Here is a 21936-nt window from a genome sequence, read left to right as displayed (position 1 = left end):
CCTGCACTCTCACTCTCTCACGTCGACGGGGTAATATCTCTCGTCTCTCTATATCGTTCGTCGAAGTGTGCGGCGTTTGCACCTCCGTGTATAGTTACAATCGAATATACATTTCCTTATCTAAACTTCTCGTGTGTTGTTTTCCCGACCTACGCCGCCTCCGCGGGCTCGTGTAAAAACACGTGCATGATCTGAGTCGACCGAGCCGTGCCTTCTGCACACCCGACGTTAATTTACAATAAACAGGGCCCTTCTGGCCCTGGTTATAGCACGGCAGAAAAGTATTAACCGAGTGTTATAACATGTTTAATTAAGTGTCCTCTACAACCTGGTATTTTTTACCCCTCAAGCGACATTATTGTTAAAGATATTGAACCTTAAAATTTTGTATTTCAACATGGGAAGCCCATACCGAGTCCGAATTTTGAGGATGTTTAGTTGAATTGCGAAGCGAGTTTTCTTAGGATATTTTTGAAAAACTAGCTTAAGGTGTAAAATAGCAATACAAATCATGGAGAAAAAGTTAGATAGGGCAAACGAGGCTTTTTTTAAGATACAACAATTCAAAGTTTTCATTCCATGCTATCAGTATATCGATATAGTCGCGCAGGGTTTCTCCTTCTTACAAGTTTTCGAGTATTTTAAACTCTAAACAATTTATATCACCATTCTAATGTTTGATACTATGAATTGTAAGGTTTTGACATTAGATAACACTGTATAATATCTTAAGGTAGTTCACCAGAATATCAAGTGGCGCGGTAGCTCCACTAAGGCGAGTTCGAGAAGCAGACGAAGCCGCGGCGCCCGTGACACTGTTTATTTCTATATTGGTGTTTGGATTTTTCATGATACAGAAAAAATTCTTATCGATACTGTTCGTGAGTTTTTTGGTTTATCAGCATGTTTTCTGAGCTAAACTATGGTTTCCAATGAAAATATTTGTTAAAAAGCCGTTTCGTTTAATAATAAACGAGTTTATATATCACAAATGCTCAAAACAGTATCTCTACTTTTTTCTCCAGTGTGGTAGGATCGTAAAGTTGGCTTTCTAGCCTAAAAGTGGTAGAACCGCAAAGTTGGCCGCACAAGCAATTATGTGTAATACAGTTGGGTATCGCTTTCCCACAGATTTCTATAAGTTGCGTAGAGTAAATGTGTTTACATTGTCTGCTTGACTTTTAAGTTGTGTTTTTAAACAGCTGCCGCACTGTCGCTGCACAAACTTTCTGCGTATTCAAAGTAACTGATGCCGGGGCCCAGGAAGTGGATTTCGTGACTTTTTGTGCATACATGCAAATATCGTTTCGCGGTAGCCGGCCACGCTCGATGTGTAGTCGCCAAGGGTCTTCGATGACGAGGCTGTCGAAATATATTGCGCGCTGTAGATTTTTATATCCACGTGCCAATATCGGCCATGAATGCGGTCTAGGGTGCGACTGATAACGGAGTCAGTGCGCATTGTACTTCTTGGTGCAAAAATGTTCAAATCATTATGTTTACTGTCCAGGTACATGCGGTTAACAATAATGCGATCGAGGTAGTGCGTTCCATAGCTTTCATTGTCTAAGTCTAAAAACTGATTTTAGTCATCAAAATCGAGCGCATCAACAAGACCCTGTCAGCGGCGACCTCATGCACCTGGATACCATATACGAAAGATATCGATATTCCCTTAATAAAAATTTCAGTGTGCACTATACCCGAACCCCATCATCATGTATTTTATTTTTAGAACAAATTTAAGGTACATACTTCAACAATTTTGCTCAAAAAGACATGAAATCTCTAAAAAAAAACTTAACTAAAGTAAAAAGGTTATAGGCGCGTTTAATGTTTTGCGGATCATCATGAATGTCAATAATCAAGTGGTGCGGTAGCTCCACGAAGGCGAGTTCGAAAAGCCTGCGGCAACCGCGACACTATTTACTTCTATATTGGGTTTTCAAATTTTCAATTCAATAAATACAAATATTTACATTATTGTAACTAAATTTTTTTTGGCGTAAAATCATATATGTATGTTTAACTATGATTTCCAATCGATATATTGCCAAGAAAGCAGCTCTTTTTACAATAAACAAGCATGTCTCAACAAAAATGCTAAAATCCGTTTGGGATTCTTCAGTCCAAATGCTCAGACCATGAAGTTGGCCGCACACGGGTAGTGTTAAGATCGTGAATTTAGCCGCACATATTGCTTTCCCACATACTTATACAGATCGGTGGGATTACTGATGTGATCATACATAAACCGACGGGACCACGGATATGATTTCATTTTTTTTTTATTTGATATTAAGTGGCACGGTAGCGGTAGCCAGGGTAGCCGATGACGAGGTCTAGGTGGAGTGCACCGTAGTTTTTTTGTGTCTAGGTGTAAAAATTATTCAAGGAAGGTGTCTAGAGGTACAGGGTGGCCGATGACGACGTCTAGGTGGTGCGCTCTATGGTATTTGGTGTCTGGGTATAAAAATCATTCAAGGCCGGTGTCTAACAAATACAGCGTGGCCGATGACGAGGTCTAGGTAGTTCATCCCGTGGTTTTTGGTGTCCAGGAAAATAAATCATATGAGAACGGCGTCTAGGTGTATACGGTAGCCGATGACGAGGTATAGGTAGTGCGCTCCGTAGTTTTCGGTGTCTAGGAAAATAAATCATGTAAGGACGGCGTCTAGGTGTACAGGTTGGCCGATGACAAAGTCTAGGTAGTGAGCTTCGTAGTTTTCGGTGTCCAGAAATATAAATCATATGACGACGGCGTCTAAGTGTACAGGGTGTCCGATGATGAAGTCTAGGAGTACGCTTCGTAGTTTTTGGTGTCTTAGGTAATCATAATATTTGTGAACAGCGAAAATGTACACCTATGCAAATTTTGTTAACATGCATTATCAATTATAGCCACCATACTAATATTATGCGACAGAACAATCAGTGTTTTCATGTTAGTGATAAAAATGTTACAAAAAAACTATGGTCAAAAGGTGCTTAAGACGCTTACATTTTATTTTTAGGACAAATATTAAGTATGCAAAATAATTAACTTTAAAGGCCTGAAATATCTAAAAAATGACTTTTAAAAAAGTAAAAGGTTAGGCGAGTTTATTATATTTCGCAACGGAATTACAAATAAACTAGCGCGTCACGCGCGGCCTTACGGCTTCGCTTCGCGATGCAAGGCGCGATGCACGGCACGCCAAACGCTCGCGCTTCGCGTTCGTAATGCCTGTCGGTGCTTATACAGTATTATCCTGTTTTTTTTTCAATATTGTTGTCAAAGTTTTGATTGGTATTCTTCTGGCGGTCATCAACACTATCATCAAAACTACTGGAAAATTAGTAACTTATTTGTATTTGTATCAATTATTTATTTTTGTTTGTAGATATTCTTAAAATATATCTTATTTTAATTTTATTCTATTGTAATTTCAGATAAATAATACAACACTTTTGTATCGCAGTTTTCAAGAGGAAGTAAACAAAAGGATGATATTTGGTTTGTAGGATTTCAATTAGAATATTAGAAAATTGATTGTTTAGGTATTTAGCATAATTTAGAGGGATGTAGTAAGCTACTTAGAGCTTTTCTTCAATATAATTGAATCTTTTCTTTATTGAGTTTAAATTTTTCTAGTTCAGTATATCCACTTGAATTTTGAAAGTGAATTGTACTGATTCAGATTAAAAGATTTAATTAATATAGCGTACGTCGTTATATGATGCCAAGTTACACGGATTGTATTCGGCGATTACGTATTTCCTAAATTAGGCAATTTTTATAATTTCATTAAAAAAGTGGTTTAATTTTGTATATATGTATGAGATAAAAGCCAAAATATAACTTTAATAATATAGGAAAATTGGGAGCTGAAAATAATTGGGTTGGATGGGGCATGTTGCACCGAAGTTATTATTGAATTTATGTATCAAAAAATCGCTTTTAGGGTTGTGTATGTCAAAAAGTGTTTAAAAAAATGTTTGCCACGGTAAAAAGTTGTATTTTGAAAATGATTTTGGGCTGTAAACTCGAGTTCTAAGCATTTTCATGATTTGATTTTAATAGAAAAAAGTTGTATTTTTCAAAGATCTATAATTTTTCTATTTAACTTTTTTTTTGTAGAATGCTTAGAATTCGATTTAGAGCTAAAAAACCGTTTTTAGCGATTTTTGGAGGTGACCGCATTCTGCCGTATACCTGCAGGATCAAGCCCAAAATAAATCTGTTAGCTTAGTATTACGAGAGGAGTTTGCACACAAATTTTTAGCCTGATTGATTAAAGTCTTTCCGAGATAATCGCATCACAGGAAAATTTTTATTAAAAAAACGCTTAAAAATCGAACAAATTGTGCCCGCATTTCAAAACAACGTAGAGGATCGGGATAAAAAAAATAGTTTTTTAGCTTTTGCAAAAGGAGACCTCCTAATATTTCAGCCCGATCGGTCGAAAATTGCGTGAGATATCGCATCTCACACATTTTTCGCACACGAAACTATAAGGCACTTCCGTATCGCGGTCGTGCCTAAAAATTGAATTTGAGGGGTTGGCGAGCGGAGCGAGCGGGGGATAACCCCCTAGTATATATATAAATAAATATATATATATATATATATATATATGTTGTGATATGAGTAATTTATATGCTACTATCCGTACACACTATAGAGAGCATGTGAGCTGGCATGCGTGCGCGTCTATAGCAAGCAGGATAGACTAGCGTAAGGTAACGGTAACAATAGGTATAGTGTGAAAGCGTGAGTATAGAGTAAGAATAGCAGCTCGGCCGCCGAGAGCGTAAGATGGCTATGTAGTGAGCCCGAGCACATGTTGTGCGTATCCGACGATATAAGTGTAATCTCCAACAATGAGTACTAAATAAAGGTACAACACTAACCCGAAGGGTCCACTGGAACAATGGGTGATATTTTTTATTACACCAAATTCCTCATTTATTAATATAGTAGCAGAACTTGGTTGAAATGTTAGTGTGGTTATGTACCCATGTGTTGCTTGTAGTGAAGTAAAAGTGAAAGAAGAAAATTGTGAGAAGCTTGAAATAAATACAGTGAAATTAGAGCAACAAATAAAATTACAGATTAAGAAAATCTGGATATTGAAAAAATATATTTTTCAAAATAAATGTGAAACTACGGGAGACAGAAAAATGTCGAAAACTGATTATTTACAAAAAGGTACAAATGGAATATGAGAGTTAGTTCATACAGATTTAAATGGGCCACATAAAAATGAAGGTTTTGATGGATCTAAGTATTTCTTGACCTTTATAGATGATTTTAGTAAATGCGCTTTAGTATATACGTTAAAATCAAAGGATGAAGTGTACAATTATTTTTTAGATTATATAAATAAAGTCGAAAATTTAACTGTCAAGAAAATTAAAAGATTAAAATGTGATAATGGTAGAGAATATATGAATAAAAACATGTTTAATTTATGTAGTGAAAAGGGAATAATAGTAGAACCATGTCCACCGTATGTACACGAGCTGAACCGAACAGCTAAGCGCTATAATAGGACAATAATGAACTCAGCGAGATGTTTACTGTATGATTAGAAATTAAATATTAAGTATTGGCCAGGAATTATAAAAGCTGCAACGTATTTAAAAAATAGAACAATAACAAATTCAAGTCATAATAAAACTCCGTTTGAAATATTTTTTGGGTAAAAGCTAAACATTAGTAATCTGAAATTATACGGGAGTAAAGTATTTGTTAGAGTTTCAGAAATAAAAATACAATCAAAATAGGATAGAAAAGCTGATATAGGTATAATCGTAGGCTATGAAAGCGTTGGATACAGAGTTTTGGTATATCGAAAAATAATAGTTACACGACATGTAGACTTTATCGAAAATGAAAATACAATTGGATTTAAAGGCAATGATGAGAGTGATGATGAATCCGACATTAGTATAAATGAAAACTCTGAATCAAACGGAATCAAAGAAAGTGTTGCAAATAAAAATAAGAAAGAGAGAAAACCAAGTAATAAATCAGATGAGAAAATTGATGATCAAGAAATTGAACTGCGAAGGTTAGAACGCGAAAAAAAGAAACCGGATAGATATGTTAAATCCGATTCATATCAAGGGGCGCGACAGCGCCACGATGTCAAGTATAAGTACTAACAGTACGTACGCGTCTTCGGGCGCTGCAGGGCGTCCCTTATATACTTTGATTTTACTACTTCTGGAACTCGTGTTCGTTCCTTAAAGTAGTTTTTCAACCTTACATGAGGCTTAGAAGAACTTATACCAAAGATTTTTATCTTATCTTTCAGAAAAGAAGATTGATAATCCATGATTATGTCTACAATGAGTTATAAATAAATGAAATTAGCGAACTCATTTTTCGCTTCGCCTGCTGCGGTCTTCCTCTCCCGATATTTTTCAGCCTTCCGGTCACGTGACTTCCACTCCTACAGTAAAGCTAGGTATATTATATACTACACACTGTAGTGCGTACTCAGAGAACGAGAGGAGAAAACGGAGGTCGTCTGCTCTTAAAATTTGTTTAAGTAAACTAAGATTTTAAGTTAACAGAAAAATTATAATATTTGGTGAATAATCTGCCAGTGAAAAAGTTAGTGCTTTTACCGAGATCAAAATTACCATTTGAGTGCGAATTGCTTCATGGAGATTTGTTGGTTATGCATAATTTTTGCACTGTCAGTGATGATAATAGAAGCAGAGTTTTTTTACATTCCAAAAATTTTCTATCTTAAATCCAACAACAACGGTAGCAGACTGCTCGGCATCAAGTTTTAGTGCAACAATTCCATCATTTTTTTTCAGCAGTCAATCAAAAATGATGATGGTGTATGGTTTAGAGGCATCGTCTCGTCGTGACTGACTTCTTCTCTTAGATGCTACTTAGAAGCTTGACGATTCCACAAATGGGACTTTTAAACAAAACTGAGAACAAAATATCAGGAAATCCATGGACATTGCGCAAAATGAAAGGAGATGTAAGTGTATAAAACAAAAATCGTACAAAAATTTACTTTTGGCTTTAAAACTGTGTTATGTTTTAGTTGATTAGTTTGAAAACCAGCTTATCACATCAAAAAGCTACTGCTCAACAATTTATACACAGACTTTGGCGTCCAATGAAAAAAAGTTAAAAAAAAAGAAACTATTGAAATAGAACTGGAGCACGATAAGCTAATGATAAAACAGCTGGAGTTGAGAATTCATGTCGACGAAAACCTGTTCAAGAAGTTAAGGCTGCACAGGCACGGCTGAACGAGATTTATCTTAGGGTTTTTGTGTCAACTTATTAAGTTTTGAAGCAAATGAAATTCTGCAAGAAACAATTTTATTTGCTATTAGTTGAGAACCAAGATGGAACAAAAGGTGCTGTCACTGGCAGAGGACAATAATAAACTAACAGAAGAGCTTCGACTTTATATTAAGAAGCTTCCAAAGTAAATGAACTTGAGAGAGAACTTATCGCATGCAAGAGACCTGATTATTTCATTGACAGATTAGATGAATACGAAGCAATTGGAATCTCCAATGACTAACTTATATCCTTTAAGGTATATAATCTAAATTTGATATAAGTGATTGTGCAGTGTACACAAAATGTGTTAATGCAAGTAGTTAAGTTAATGGAAATCTCAATTATAATTTGTGTGTGAATTGCTTTGTTTTTTTATTTTAAGGTTTATAGCCTCTCTCTGGGGCTGTGGTGGTCTTTGTCCGTTATTGTTATTATGCTGACCCTGCATAGATCTTCGAGCACCAGCACCAGCTCTCTGAATGGCGCCAGCTCGCTGTAATGGTCCTGCGACATCATTATTTTGAGCCTGCCAAAGATCTTCAGCCCCATCAGGGAGACCCTGGCCACCAAGTCCATTGCGCTGAACCTGCAGAAGTCTTTGATCTCTGTTAGCAGCACCTTGGCCTACGACCAGTGGAACTTGGCCACCAATTCTATTGCGCTGAGCTTGCAGAAGTCTTTGATCTCTGTTAGCAGCACCTTGGCCTACGACCAGTGGAACCTGGCCAATGATAGAGTTTTGCTGATTTTGCAAAGGTCCTTGAGCTTCATCAGCAGCACCCTGGCCTACGACCAGTGGAACCTGGTCAATGATTGCATTTTGCTGATTCTGTCGATGTCCTTGTGCATTACGAGCAGCATCTATGCCTAATAATGGTCTCCGTCCAGCGAACTGACCATGCAGAGGTCCTTGTAAAACGACTGCCATACAAAATAAGAATAGCATAATAGAATAATATAAATTATAGTAAATCAATGTAGTAAATAATTGCAAAGTTGTCTTACAATGATTTTGAGGATTAATATCTTCTAACTCCTGCAACTCCTTCATTTCTACGTCAAAGTCAGGATCAACAAGATTTTGCTGCTCGCCGTTGATGATATCATTTTCCACCTCGAAGACAGGATCAAGATCATTTCGGCCACCATTCAAGTTTGCATTTTCTGTAAATTTAGCAATCACAGCAAAATCGCAATTGAGCAAAGTTTTACACTTTTTTTAACACGTATTTACTTGGAGATTATTAATTTTTTAAAAGAGCCTTTTCTTACCTCCATTCCTTATTTGCAAATCAGCCATGTTGTTCAACAGTGCTTGCCTGTCACTCATTTTTATGTCACTGCTTTATGTGGTTTACCTAAACATACTTCTTCTTCGGAAGGATACTTTGGGCAATCAACATACGATTTCAAAAATGGACAGATTAATGATAAACTTGAAACACATATTATTTTGAACGAACAAGGACAAACAATGAATATTATACCAACGACTGAATCAAGTACCAAAAGTAAAATATGGCAATGTAATGATTATTGTAAAAAAGTTGATCCAGATGTTTTAAATGAACTTAACAATTTGTTTTAAGATTTAATGGATGCTACATATATCAATGCTTACAATTTTCTCAAAAAAATTGATGATTGTTCGTTCAGCACAATCTCATAATTTAGAGAAACGAGGCCATCCGATTATTTGTTATAGTAAACCTTTATTATGCAGATCGAAATTTTTAAAATTAAACATTTTATCCGTCCATTATCCAAAACTCCGCACCATCAAACGATTTTTATATAAATTAATTGATATTTATAAACAAATTGAAAAAATTGAAAGTGCTTTGAATATTTATTAATAGCACAAACGATGAAATTTGTTTGAATGAAACTGAAATAAAAAACAAATATAGCCAGGGAATAAAAGAGTACGCAAAAATAGATATGGATCCACCTAGAATTCCTTGTGTTTCTTGCGAAAGACTTTGTTGTGAGCGCAGTATGGAATCTGTTGATAAATACTTGGATAAAACGAATTTAGTGGAAGAATTACTCGATATATTTATTCATGAAAAACAAAATTACTGGAAAAGATTAAAAGAATTGTACGATTCTCCAAATTTTAGTAATGGGTTCATTTGTAAATGCTGCAGTGGTAAGTTAAAAAAATATATATTGCCATCTACGTGTGTTTTAAATGAACTTTATGTAAAAGAAGTCCCTGATGAAATAAAAATTTTAAATACATATGAAAGAATGTTGATACAACGCGCAAAAGCTTTCCAAACAATTGTTAAAATGGGTACAGTAATGATGAAAAATTTACTTAATTATTGCAAAAGTCACGGGTAGAACTTTTCATTTACCGTTACTTTTAGAGGAAACCTTAAAAAAAATCTGCCCAGATACCGATCCAGCAAAGGGGAAAATTGTTTGGGAAGATTATGTTGATGTTAAGAAAATATGGCATGCTTTGCATTGGTTAAAACGTTGGAATCCTTTATATTTTAATATACAGATACCGTCTTGTCCTGAACAAATTACAGACATTGTTGGAAATCTCAATTTACAGTATGAAGATTTGGCTAACAATGATAAGAATGATAATACGCAAAATAATGCGAATGAACACCATTCTGAAAATAATATATCTAATCAAAATGTTGACAAAATTGACACGGAAACAAACATACATAAAAAGCCACAAATAGCTGCATTACTAACACAGAAATCTCAGTCAGACCTATATTATGAGCAGTATTCTATTTATCCATTGCATACAAAAAAAATTAATGAAACTGATTCAAAACTATATCAGATGCTCCAGATATATGCTACTGCTTTGGATGTTCGTGCTGAAGATTTAGATTTAAAATGTTTTCCAGGCTTGTATCCTTATGGAATGTATGGGCAGCATGAAAAAAGATCTGTTAGTTTGAGGGATTACGATTATATAAGATCTAGATTGACATCTAAACACTCACAGTTTAGATTGAATATTCAGTACCCATTTTATTTGTTATTTAATAATAATATAAGGCAAATCAGCGCTGGAATCTTTCATAAATTGAATGTTGTAAATCCACGCTATAAATATACAGTAAAAGAACTTATAGAAAATTTAGAACAAGATCAATTAGATTCCAATTTAGAAAGTATTTTTTCTCTTTTTCGAGGTACTGAAGCATATTGGAAACAGGTTAGAAATGATTTGGAATGCATGATGAATGAGTATGGACCAACTACGTTTTTTATTACTTTCAGCCCTGGTGAGTGGATGTGGTCTGCATTAGCTGAATACATACGCGAAGCTAATGGTTGGGAAAACGATAAAAGATCTATTAGCGAACTCATAGCTGCCGATCCTGTGTCAGCTTCAAGGTATATTCGGAACAGATTCCAAGCAATGCTAGCTTATATACTTTCTTCGGCTCATCCGATAGGAAAAGTAGCTCATTATAATTATGCTTGCGAATACCAGGGCAGAGGATTACCACACTATCATTGTTTATTTTGGATTCATGATGCACCCGTTTACGGTAAAGCACCTAATAAAGAAATCCAAAAATTTATTTTACAAAATATTACGCGTCGAATACCTAATAAACACGTTTCACCAGAACTTCACAGACGTGTTATGGTGTATCAACGCCATACACATAATAACTATTGTATGCGTAAGAAAAAAACTAAAACAGGTTTCAAGACTGATTGTCCTTTTGGATTTCCCCGTCCAATAACACCTAAATTAGTTTTAAGAGAAGTTTCTGTAGCTATTGCGAACAAAAGAAAATTAAGAAATAAGAGCAAATTCTATGATTTACCACGAGGGCCAGATGAACAATGTATTAACGATTATATGTCTGCTTTGTTGGTACTTTGGGAAGGTAATAATGACGCGCAATTTATTTGCGAGTCTTCTTACCTGTTAACAAAGTATGTATCTTCTTATGGAACTAAAGGAGAAAAAAGTACCGTAGATTTTTCAGATATTCAATCCAATAAATCTTTGTGCAGTCGGCTTTGGTCTTTTTCTATGCGAGCCCTAAATCACAGGGACGAAGCAGCTGACACGCTCTTAGGGCATCCTCTTCACGCTACAGATATTGATACTGTGATTAGATGGTTAGACGTTAGAATGATACGAAATAGAAAACTTAAACCATTTAAAGAAATAAAATAACTATCACCGGACTCAACAGATATATTTTACGATTCATTAATTGATAGCCATTATCCAAACCGACCTCAGGAATTAAATTCATTATGTTTGTACGATTTTGCAAAGTGGTTTGATATAATAAAAAAGAAACCAGTCTATAAAGCAGAATATTACGAGATGCCAGGAGGTCTCTTTTGTAAAAAGCGAAAAAAGCCCTATCTTATAAATCACTGTAAATATAATACAATGAATCAACCAGAAGATTTTTATCATTCACTACTACTGCTATTTCAACCTTGGAGGGATACCAATGAATTAAAAAATGGGGAAGAATGTTTTACAATGGCATTTCAAAAAAGACAATGCGAATTAATTCATGCAATGAAGTATCATGATCAATGTGGAATGATACGAGAAGCTATGGAAAAGATGAATGAAATTATTCAATATCAATTGCTGGAAACGCAAGAAAATAAATCTAATCCTGACAATTTGCCAGAAGGCTGTGTTCCAATTGAGATAGAGAATGCCATAAAAGATTTTAAAGATATGGCCGAGAAAGTCGTCATGAACGAAACAGATATAGAGGATTCTATTTCAAGATTCAATGTAGATCAATCAAATATTTTCAAAAAAATCACTTTTGTCTTACAGTCTAATGATCAAATTTTGAGAATTTTCATAAGTGGCCCAGGTGGTACTGGAAAAAGTTTTTTGATCGAAACTATTGTCGCGTGGAATAAAACAATACGTAAGAAAGAAACAGCTGTTACAGCGCCTACTGGAATAGCAGCTTACAATGTTTCTGGTTTAACTATTCATAGACTTCTGCATTTACCAGTGGAGCATGGGTGTACAGCGAAATATAAAGAACTATCGCCTGCAGCTTTGAAACAAATACGGCAAAGCTTGGAAAATGTTGACTTGATTATTATTGATGAAATATCCATGGTATCTAATATCACATTAATGTATATTCATTGCGTCTTACTGAAATCTTCAATACTTCCGAATGCGATGATGGTTGGTTTGGAAAAATCCATATTATTGTATTTGGTGATTTACTTCAACTTCCACCTGTTCGAGAAAAATTCGCTTTCGTTGAAGTAACGAAAAAAGAAATTGAAAAATACATCGGAGCTATAAATTCATTTAATTTGTGGACTTTATTCGAGTATGATGAGCTGACAATTAACATGAGGCAAAAAAAGATAATCAATATAACGAAATACTCCAGAGACTAAGGTTAGGATTTATAACTGATACGGATATCAGTGTTCTACAACAGCGAACACTTAAATTTTCAAGTACGAATAGTCTTGAAATAATGCAAGAATTGTGCGCGGTGTATGAAAAATTACCTACTGATACTGTGTGTTTGTTACCAACGAGGAATATGTGCGATATTCTAAATGATGCTATGCTGTATAGAATTGATTCTGAAGATATCAATCTTATAGCTAATGATTCTTTCAAATGTCCGAAAAATTTACAAAAGAAAGTTTTAAAAATGTTAGATGAGGGTAAAGATAATTCTTGTGGAATTGAGCGTGTAATCAAAATAAAAATAAATTCAAAAAATATGATAAGGAGAAATATTGATGTCTCTATTGGATTAGTAAATGGCACTATAGGTTCTGTAATTTCTGTTGCTAAAGATAAGGGAGATGAAATCATCAGTGTCCGTATAAAATTAAAAGATGGTACAGAACATTCAATACCTAAACTAGAATACAAATTTGTCATTATGGACAAGGTATATATAATACGTCAACAACTTCCGATCTTTGACAGTTACGGGATAACTATTCACAAAAGTCAAGGCTTGAGTTTAGAAAATGCTATTGTAGAAGCAGGTAATTCTATAATTTGTTCTGGCCAAACTTATGTCTCTTTATCACGAGTAACGAAATTGCAAGGCTTATATCTTATCAATTTTTACCCGACAACTGTCAAAGCTGATTCATCTGCGATCCTGCAATATAATGGATTAAGACAAAAATATCGTCCTGACCTACAACCATTAGTTATTCAAAACGATTGCATGTTTAGTAGACCCAGTGCAGTTTAAGATAGACGTTGGACAGTATCAAAACACATTTTAGATATACAGGCTAATAATAGTAAATTGAATATTTTATCTGACAGTAATTGGGTTATTCATGGTTTCCCAAATGAGGATAATGTATCTTGTTATGCTAACGCTTGTATACAGAGCTTGTTTCATTGTTCATCTGTTAGAAGGATCCTATTGGAGGCCAAAGGTTTTGACCTTCTAAAACATTCTTTTAATCAATATATAGCAAAAACTCCTGTTAATATTAGAGCATTAAGAGAATATGCAAACGAACAATATTCCGCTTGTGAGCAGCAAGATGCTGCTGAATTTCTTTTAAATCTTTGTAATGCATCCATGTTTATGCAGAGCGTTATCAAACACGAAATTAATATTATACTAGGTGTCCGAATTATGATGAAAGGAATTCTATAACAACTCCAAATTACATTTTGCCACTTTGTCTACCTGACCTTATGCAAATACAAACATTACAACAAGTTTTCGATCATAATATAGATAATTGAAAAAATGTCGAAGGGGAGTACAGTAATCATTGTACATGCAAAAGATTACAAAAAACTACGGTTCAGATGAAAAATACAATAATTTTACAACTACTATTGTTTTCCGTTGACCATTAAGCGACATCAACAATAACTAATTTCAGAATGAAAGATATACCAAAATCTGTACTTCAAATCAATAAAAAAAAATATAAAGTAATTAATTGCATTTTCCATCACGGTAAATCCATTGAAACAGGACATTACACTAATGTGGTGCGTCAAAATAACCATTGGTTTGAAATAAATGATATGCATATTAAATATTAAACAAAGACCCTGGCCTCGTGGAGCAAAAGATGCCTACCTACTATTTTTAGAAGAAATCACTGGAAATTAAAAAATATCACCTTAAACTAAATTTTTAGATCTTACAACAAATAATTTATTGATTTTATTTATATAAGCATGAATATTCATTAGCTATTTATAATATTTCACTTTTCAAAAGTTGTGAAATCTCCCTAAAAAAAACCTTTTACAAGGTAAAAATGTAGGCAAGTATATTTGTCTCTATAGACTCTCACTCTATAAAATCCAATTCTATATCTTATGTATTTATTTATTTTTATTGCAACAATCATGGAATTTGAAAATGAAATTTAATATTGAATACGCTTGTGATAATTTTTAATTTCAGGAAACGAAATTAGTGAAATCTAATTATACATTGTCAAGTATACTATTATTGTTTATGATGGTGGAAATTTCAAATTCCAATTAAAGAAAGTCGTGAAATCTATTGATACACTGTCAAGTGTTTTGTTTTTGCTTTTGCTTAAACAAAATAAAAGCTGGAAAACTGGTAATTAAATCTTCAAGGTACTTCCGATTTCATGGATTGTTATATTTTTTTTTATAAATACATGACGCACCCGTCGTCTTATGGTTTATCGGTGAACAATCAACACGTTACAAATTTGACATATTTCTACAGTATAAATAATATTTGAATTAACAAATTAAAATCATAACGAATTGTTCTTTTCATTTTTTCTGCTATTAAATATTGATTGTAATCTTAATTTAAATTAACAAATTAAAATCATAACTAATATTTCTTATTCATTTTGTTGGGTATATATAAAGCTTCCAATTCTTGAATAAACATCTCATTTATCTAATTATGCCACGAATTGACTGCTCTAATTGTCAACATAGCTCATCTTTGACATGTAAACACGCACCGTGAACTACAAGACGACGGGTCCATCAAGTATTTATAAAATAAAATATAAAAATCCATGAAATCGAAAGTACCTTGAAGATTTAATTACCAGTTTTCCAGCTTTTATTTTGTTTAAGCAAAAGCAAAAACAAAACACTTGACAGTGTATCAATAGATTTCACGACTTTCTTTAATTGGAATTTGAAATTTCCACCATCATAAACAATAATAGTATACTTGGCAATGTATAATTAGATTTCACTAATTTCGTTTCCTGAAATTAAAAATTATCACAAGCGTATTCAATATTAAATTTCATTTTCAAATTCCACGATTGTTGCAATAAAAATATATAAATACATAAGATATAGAATTGGATTTTATAGAGTGAGAGTATATAGAGACAAATATACTTGCCTACATTTTTACCTTGTAAAAGGTTTTTTTTAGGGAGATTATATTTACGTAAATATTGTAAGGGCAGACTGCCCGAAAACGAACGGAGAAGCTTAACAGGGAAATGATTGTGATTTATGGAAAGAGGCTATGAATAGAGAAATAAATTGTTTAAATAAAAATAAAACTTGGCAATTAGTAGAAAAGCCGAACGATAAGAAAATTTTAGATTTAAAATGGGTATTTACAAATAAATCTGATAATCATAAAAAAGCGAGATTAGTTGTACGAGGTTTTTAACAAAGAGAAGTACTGGAAGACTTGTATTCTCCAGTAGCTAAAATTCAAACATTGAAGTTACTATTGTCATATTATTGTGAAAAATGATTATACAGATGGATGTCAATACCGCATTCCTGAATGGAAAAATAAAATCAGAAGTATTTGTAAAACAACCTCTAGGTTACAGTGATAAAACCGAAAAAGTGTATAAATTTGAAAAAGCGTTGTATGGACTGCGAGAAAGCCCGAGAGCTTGGCATGAATGTTTCGATAAATATATGCAAAAATTAGAATTTAAAAGAAGTGTAAGCGATTATTGTTTGTACACAAAATGTGAGAATAGCGAAACAATTTACTTGATTCTACACGTTGATGATCTTTTGATTTGCGGAAAAACAATGAAATTAAAATGAAATCACAACCAAATTGTCACAAAAATTTTCAATGAAAGACTTAGGCGAAGTAAAGTCTTATTTAGGAATAAATATTAATTATGATTAGAAAAATTGTAAGTTGACAATGGACCAAAGTAATTACATAGAGTCAATAGCTAGAAAATATAATATTGAAAATAGTAAACTATTTAAAACACCGATAGAACAAAATTTAAGTCTAGAATCCGCACAAACAGCATCAAGTGATTTAAAATATAGAAATCTCATAGGAGCAATATTATATATAAGCTTTGGAACAAGACTATATGTTAGTTATAGTGTAAAGTATTAAAGTCTATTGCAAAAAACTTATAAAAAGAATGAAAATGCTGAAGTCATGGACAGTTTTGTTGATGCTGATTGGGCAGCAGATAAATCCGATAGGAAATCCACGACAGGATTTAGAATAAGATTATATGCAAATGTTATATATTGGAATGTCCGAAAGCAGGGCAGTGTGACAAAGTCGTCAACAGCTGCTGAGTACGTAGCTTTATCAGAAGCTGTAAGTGAAATCAAAGTTGTTAAAAATTTGCTAAAAGACTTTAGTATTAATGTAGAAAAACCAATAAAAATATATGAGGATAACTCAAGAGCCATAGCAATAGTAAAATTTGGTAACATGACGAAAACCTCGAAGTACATTAAAGTACATTATTATTTTGTAAATGAGTGCTACGAAAAGAAAGAAATTGAAATTGTAAAAGTAGACTCAGAAAATAATATTGCTGATATTTTAATAAAGGCTCTGGGTAGAATTAAATTTAAAAATTATAGAATGAATTTAAAAATTGTTTAAAGTTTAAGTAACAAATAATTAAGGAGGTATGTTATATGCTACTATCCGTACACACTATAGAGCTGGCATGCGTGCGCGACTATAGCAAGCAGGATAGACTAGCGGCAAGGTAGCGGTAAGAATAGGTATAGTGTGACAGCGTAAGTATAGAGTAAGAGAAGCAGCTCGACCGCCGAGAGCGTAAGATGGCTATGCAGTGAGCCCGAGCACATGTTGTGCGTATCCGACGATATAAGTGTAATCTCTAACAATGAGTATTAAATAAAGGTACAACACTAACCCGAAGGGTCCACTGGAACAATGGGTGATATTATTTATTACACCAAATCCCTCATTTATTAACTATATATATATATATTTTTTTTAAATTTGTTTAGAATATGAAATTTTCCAAAATTTAATATGTTTGCGTGCGATAAGGTATGACAATCATTCTGATTGAAACATGAAAATTAGTATTTGGTTTACCTGTTGGTGCATCAAGTTCAACTCCTATCCAAGAACCACTTGCAAATTCCGTGGGACCAACATACGCAATTATTCCAGAATAACTGTAGGGTCTTACTAATACTGATTCACCTATAGAGACCCAATCCGGTAGATTTTCAATTTTAGCTAAATCAGTTATAGATCCATAACCTGATCCTTTGTCGCTTACATCATCTTCTATAATAAAAATTATTTCAAATAAGTTTTATATATATTTATGAAAAATGTTTTATACAATTTTTCTAATAAATTCTAAAAACACTACGAACGAGGGTACATACAAACGCTGCACTCGTGCATACAAAGGAATTTACCTGTATTTACAACTTGTTTGACAAGTTGCTCATTTTTTAAAATAATTTCTAGAATAAAGCCGCAGCCATGCCAGGTATGATCTGAAGTATTTTTGCCAGTTTTTTAAAGCCAAAGTGTAACGTGGTTATTCGTCGCGAATAACACAGTTATAAACTAGCGCGCCACGCTCGGCCTTACGGCAGCGGTGGCTTGCCGCCTTGCACCGTAAAGCGCTTCGCGTTTTGTGTTTAAGAAACGATAGGTGACGCTCTCGCTTCGCGCTCGCCATGTCCACCGACGCTTGCGCTGCACGCTCGCTATCAAACGTTTCCCTGCTAAAAATGTCCTATTGAAACCAATTAAGCATGTGATTAGTTTTAATCTGGTTTTCTAATCGAGTATTAAGGGGACACAACACTTTTAAATCATGAAAACAAGAATTATGAGTAAAAATGACAAAATTAAAGTAAATCATTTAACATTTTTTCTAGTAATATTTAGTAATATAAATACCTTTAATTTTACAGTGATAAAATCTTAATTATCCCTGCTGGCCCATTGTGGCACTCGGTGCAATGTTGTGAATTTTTTCACTGTCCGTAGGATTCCAAATGTACAAATCGTTCTTTTTTTATTTAATATCAAGTAGCGCGGTAGCGGTAGCTAGGATAGCCGCGATGACGACGTCTAGGTTAAGTGCACCGTGGTTTTTTTGTGTCTAGGTGTAAAAATCATTCAAGGGCGGTGTATAGGTGTACAGGGTGGTCGATGACGACGTCTAGGTAGTGCGCTCCGTAGTTTTTGATGTCTAATTTCTTCAACATACATTGACAATCATATCCACTATACTAATATTTTGCTATAAAACAATCAGTGTTTTCATGTTAATAAAAATGTTACAAAAAAATCATGGTCAAAAGGTGCTAAAGATGCTCATATTTTATTTTTAGGACAAATATAAAATATGCAAAAAAATGTAATTAATAGGACTGAAATCTCTAAAAGAATTGACTTTTAAAAATTAAAAGGCCAGGTGAGAGTTTGATATATTTCGCAACGAAATTACAGATGAAAAAGAACTAAGATCAACCGAACGAAGTCAAGTTTATTATATTTAATCATAATAAAGCAAACAAATAGTCTTGTCTAATCAAGGGCTTACTTAACTTAAAAATAAGTTATATGTTGATCCATTAGAAACAACTCTTAAGATACTTACTACGAAACTTGTTATGCCCGTTTAATTTTGTTTTCTGGTAAACAACTAATTTTCTTTTTATCTATTAGAACGTGATACAAACACTATAAGTACAATGAAACGGGCATAGCAAGTGACGTATAGTAATTATCTTGAGAGTTGTTCTTTGCTTACAGTAAATAAAAAGTACAATAAAAAGGGCATTGGAAGTTACATAGTAAGTATCTTGAGAGTTGTTTCTAATGGATCAACGTATAACTTATTTTTAAGTTAAGTAAGCCCTTGATTAAACAAGATTATTTGTTTGCTTTATTATGATTAAATATAATAAACTTGACTTCGTTCGATTGATCTCAGTTCTTTTTTATCTGTAATTTCGTTGCGGAATATATCAAACTCGGCTGACCTTTTACTTTTTTAAAAGTTAATCTTTTTCAGAGATAGTATTAGACGATCGAGAGGCTTGTTACAGAAACGAATAGCAGAAGAGCTTGTAAATAAAGCTCAAGTTCGTATACCTAAGTAAAGTAAAATGATTTACTTTAATTTTGTCATTTTTACTCATAATTCTTTTTTTCAGGATTTAAAGGTGTTGTATCCCTTTAACTCATTAAAAATAATATAATCGATTAAGTCCTATTAAGACCAATTATAATGTTTAATCGGTTTCAATCAGATTTTATTAGGTATTTTTTAAAATAAAATATTGTTTTTTTAATAAAATACAATTTATTAAGTCCGATTAGAAACGATCAAATTTCATAATTGGTTTTAATATGATTTAATCGATTATATTGGGTTAAATGCGTTAATACGAGATTAGAAAGCTGGATTAAAATCAATCAAATGCTTAATTGGTATAAATTAATTTCGTTTGGACATTTTTAACAGAGTTGTGTTAGTTATCTCCTTTAAATTTCGTTTTCCAGGATTTGTATTCGTTAAAGCGTTTAAAAAATATTTGTCACAGTAAAAAGTCATGATTTGAGAATATCAACAAATTTTACATTTAACATTTGCATGTAAAACGTAAACCCGCAAGGTTTTCGGGAAAACGATTTCGGGATTTTAACTTGAGTTTTAAGCATTTTCATGATATAATGGGAATAAAAATAGTTGTATCTTTCGAAGATCTACAACTTTTATATTTACCTTTTTTTGCTTTCTCCTAGAGGAAGCTTTGTAATAGTAAAATTTTCAGTTTCGCTAAAACTTCGTAGAAACGCATTTGGAGGTGTTCAAATCATACGTTTTTAGAAAATGTCCGTGCGGATGGGTGTGTGTGTGTGTACGTATACCGTTATGATTCTAGAACCACGCGACCGATCGTACTAAAATTTGACATATATGTTTTCTGATTCTGAATTCGGAAAATTTATTTATGATTCTGACCATTTTATGGCCGTATTATAGCCATTTTCCGATTTTTGAAAAAATATTTTTGCTTTTTTCTTATGATATGATTCATACAATATATTCAACAACAGTGTATCAAGTGTATCAAGTGCGGTAGCGCCACAAAGGCGAGTTTGAGAAGCCTGCGGCGACCGCGATACTATTTACTTCTATATTGGGTTTTCAAATTTTCAATTCAATAAATACAAATATTTACATTATTGTAACTAAATTTTTTTGGCGTAAAATCATAGATGTATGCTTAACTATGATTTCCAATCGATATATTGCCAAGAAAACAGCTCTTTTTACAGTGAACAAGCATGTCTCAACAAAAATGCTAAAATCCGTTTGAGATTCTTCAGCCTAACATGTTCAGACCATGACGTCAGCCGCACACGGTTAGTGTTAAGACTTAAGACCGTAAATGTAGCCGCACATATTGCTTTCCCATATACTTATACAGACCAGCGGGATTACTGATGTTACCACACATATACCGACCAGCGGGACTACGGATATAATTTCATTTTTTTTTTATTTAATATCAAGTAGCGCGGTAGCGGTAGCTAGGATAGCCGCGATGACGACGTCTAGGTTAAGTGCACCGTGGTTTTTTTGTGTCTAGGTGTAAAAATCATTCAAGGGCGGTGTATAGGTGTACAGGGTGGTCGATGACGACGTCTAGGTAGTGCGCTCCGTAGTTTTTGATGTCTAATTTCTTCAACATACATTGACAATCATATCCACTATACTAATATTTTGCTATAAAACAATCAGTGTTTTCATGTTAATAAAAATGTTACAAAAAAATCATGGTCAAAAGGTGCTAAAGATGCTCATATTTTATTTTTAGGACAAATATAAAATATGCAAAAAAATGTAATTAATAGGACTGAAATCTCTAAAAAAATTGACTTTTAAAAATTAAAAGGCCAGGTGAGAGTTTGATATATTTCGCAACGAAATTACAGATGAAAAAGAACTAAGATCAACCGAACGAAGTCAAGTTTATTATATTTAATCATAATAAAGCAAACAAATAGTCTTGTCTAATCAAGGGCTTACTTAACTTAAAAATAAGTTATATGTTGATCCATTAGAAACAACTCTTAAGATACTTACTACGAAACTTGTTATGCCCGTTTAATTTTGTTTTCTGGTAAACAACTAATTTTCTTTTTATCTATTAGAACGTGATACAAACACTATAAGTACAATGAAACGGGCATAGCAAGTGACGTATAGTAATTATCTTGAGAGTTGTTCTTTGCTTACAGTAAATAAAAAGTACAATAAAAAGGGCATTGGAAGTTACGTAGTAAGTATCTTGAGAGTTGTTTCTAATGGATCAACGTATAACTTATTTTTAAGCTAAGTAAGCCCTTGATTAA

The 21936-nt window shown here is 33.3% G+C and overlaps 2 protein-coding genes across 16 annotated transcripts in view; both read right to left on the bottom strand.

Moving 5' to 3' along the window:
- The window catches only part of LOC100117353 (kinesin-like protein KIF13A), a 1179147-nt gene that overhangs the window by 86368 nt on the left and 1070843 nt on the right, over positions 1-21936 (bottom strand). For 14 of the 15 annotated variants that reach the window (XM_031928178.1, XM_032601921.1, XM_031928182.2 and 11 more), the window contains one exon: positions 17635-17832. The exons of the other annotated variant lie outside the window; for it this stretch is intronic. In XM_031928178.1, coding sequence (XP_031784038.1) covers positions 17635-17832 — 198 coding nt within the window. The remainder of the gene's footprint in view (positions 1-17634; positions 17833-21936) is intronic. 15 annotated transcript variants of the gene reach the window in all.
- LOC116417075 lies at positions 7627-8754 on the bottom strand. Its single transcript, XM_031928194.1, has 3 exons — positions 8579-8754; positions 8312-8470; positions 7627-8227 (listed from the first exon to the last, which is right to left on the bottom strand). Exons 1-3 carry the CDS (start codon positions 8634-8636, stop codon positions 7644-7646), a joined length of 801 nt encoding a protein of 266 aa, XP_031784054.1. The 5' UTR covers positions 8637-8754; the 3' UTR covers positions 7627-7643.

The sequence above is a fragment of the Nasonia vitripennis genome (genome assembly GCF_009193385.2).
Source record: "Nasonia vitripennis strain AsymCx chromosome 4 unlocalized genomic scaffold, Nvit_psr_1.1 chr4_random0004, whole genome shotgun sequence".
Taxonomy (NCBI): Eukaryota; Metazoa; Arthropoda; class Insecta; order Hymenoptera; family Pteromalidae; genus Nasonia; species Nasonia vitripennis.
This window is presented reverse-complemented; position numbering and strand designations above follow the sequence as displayed.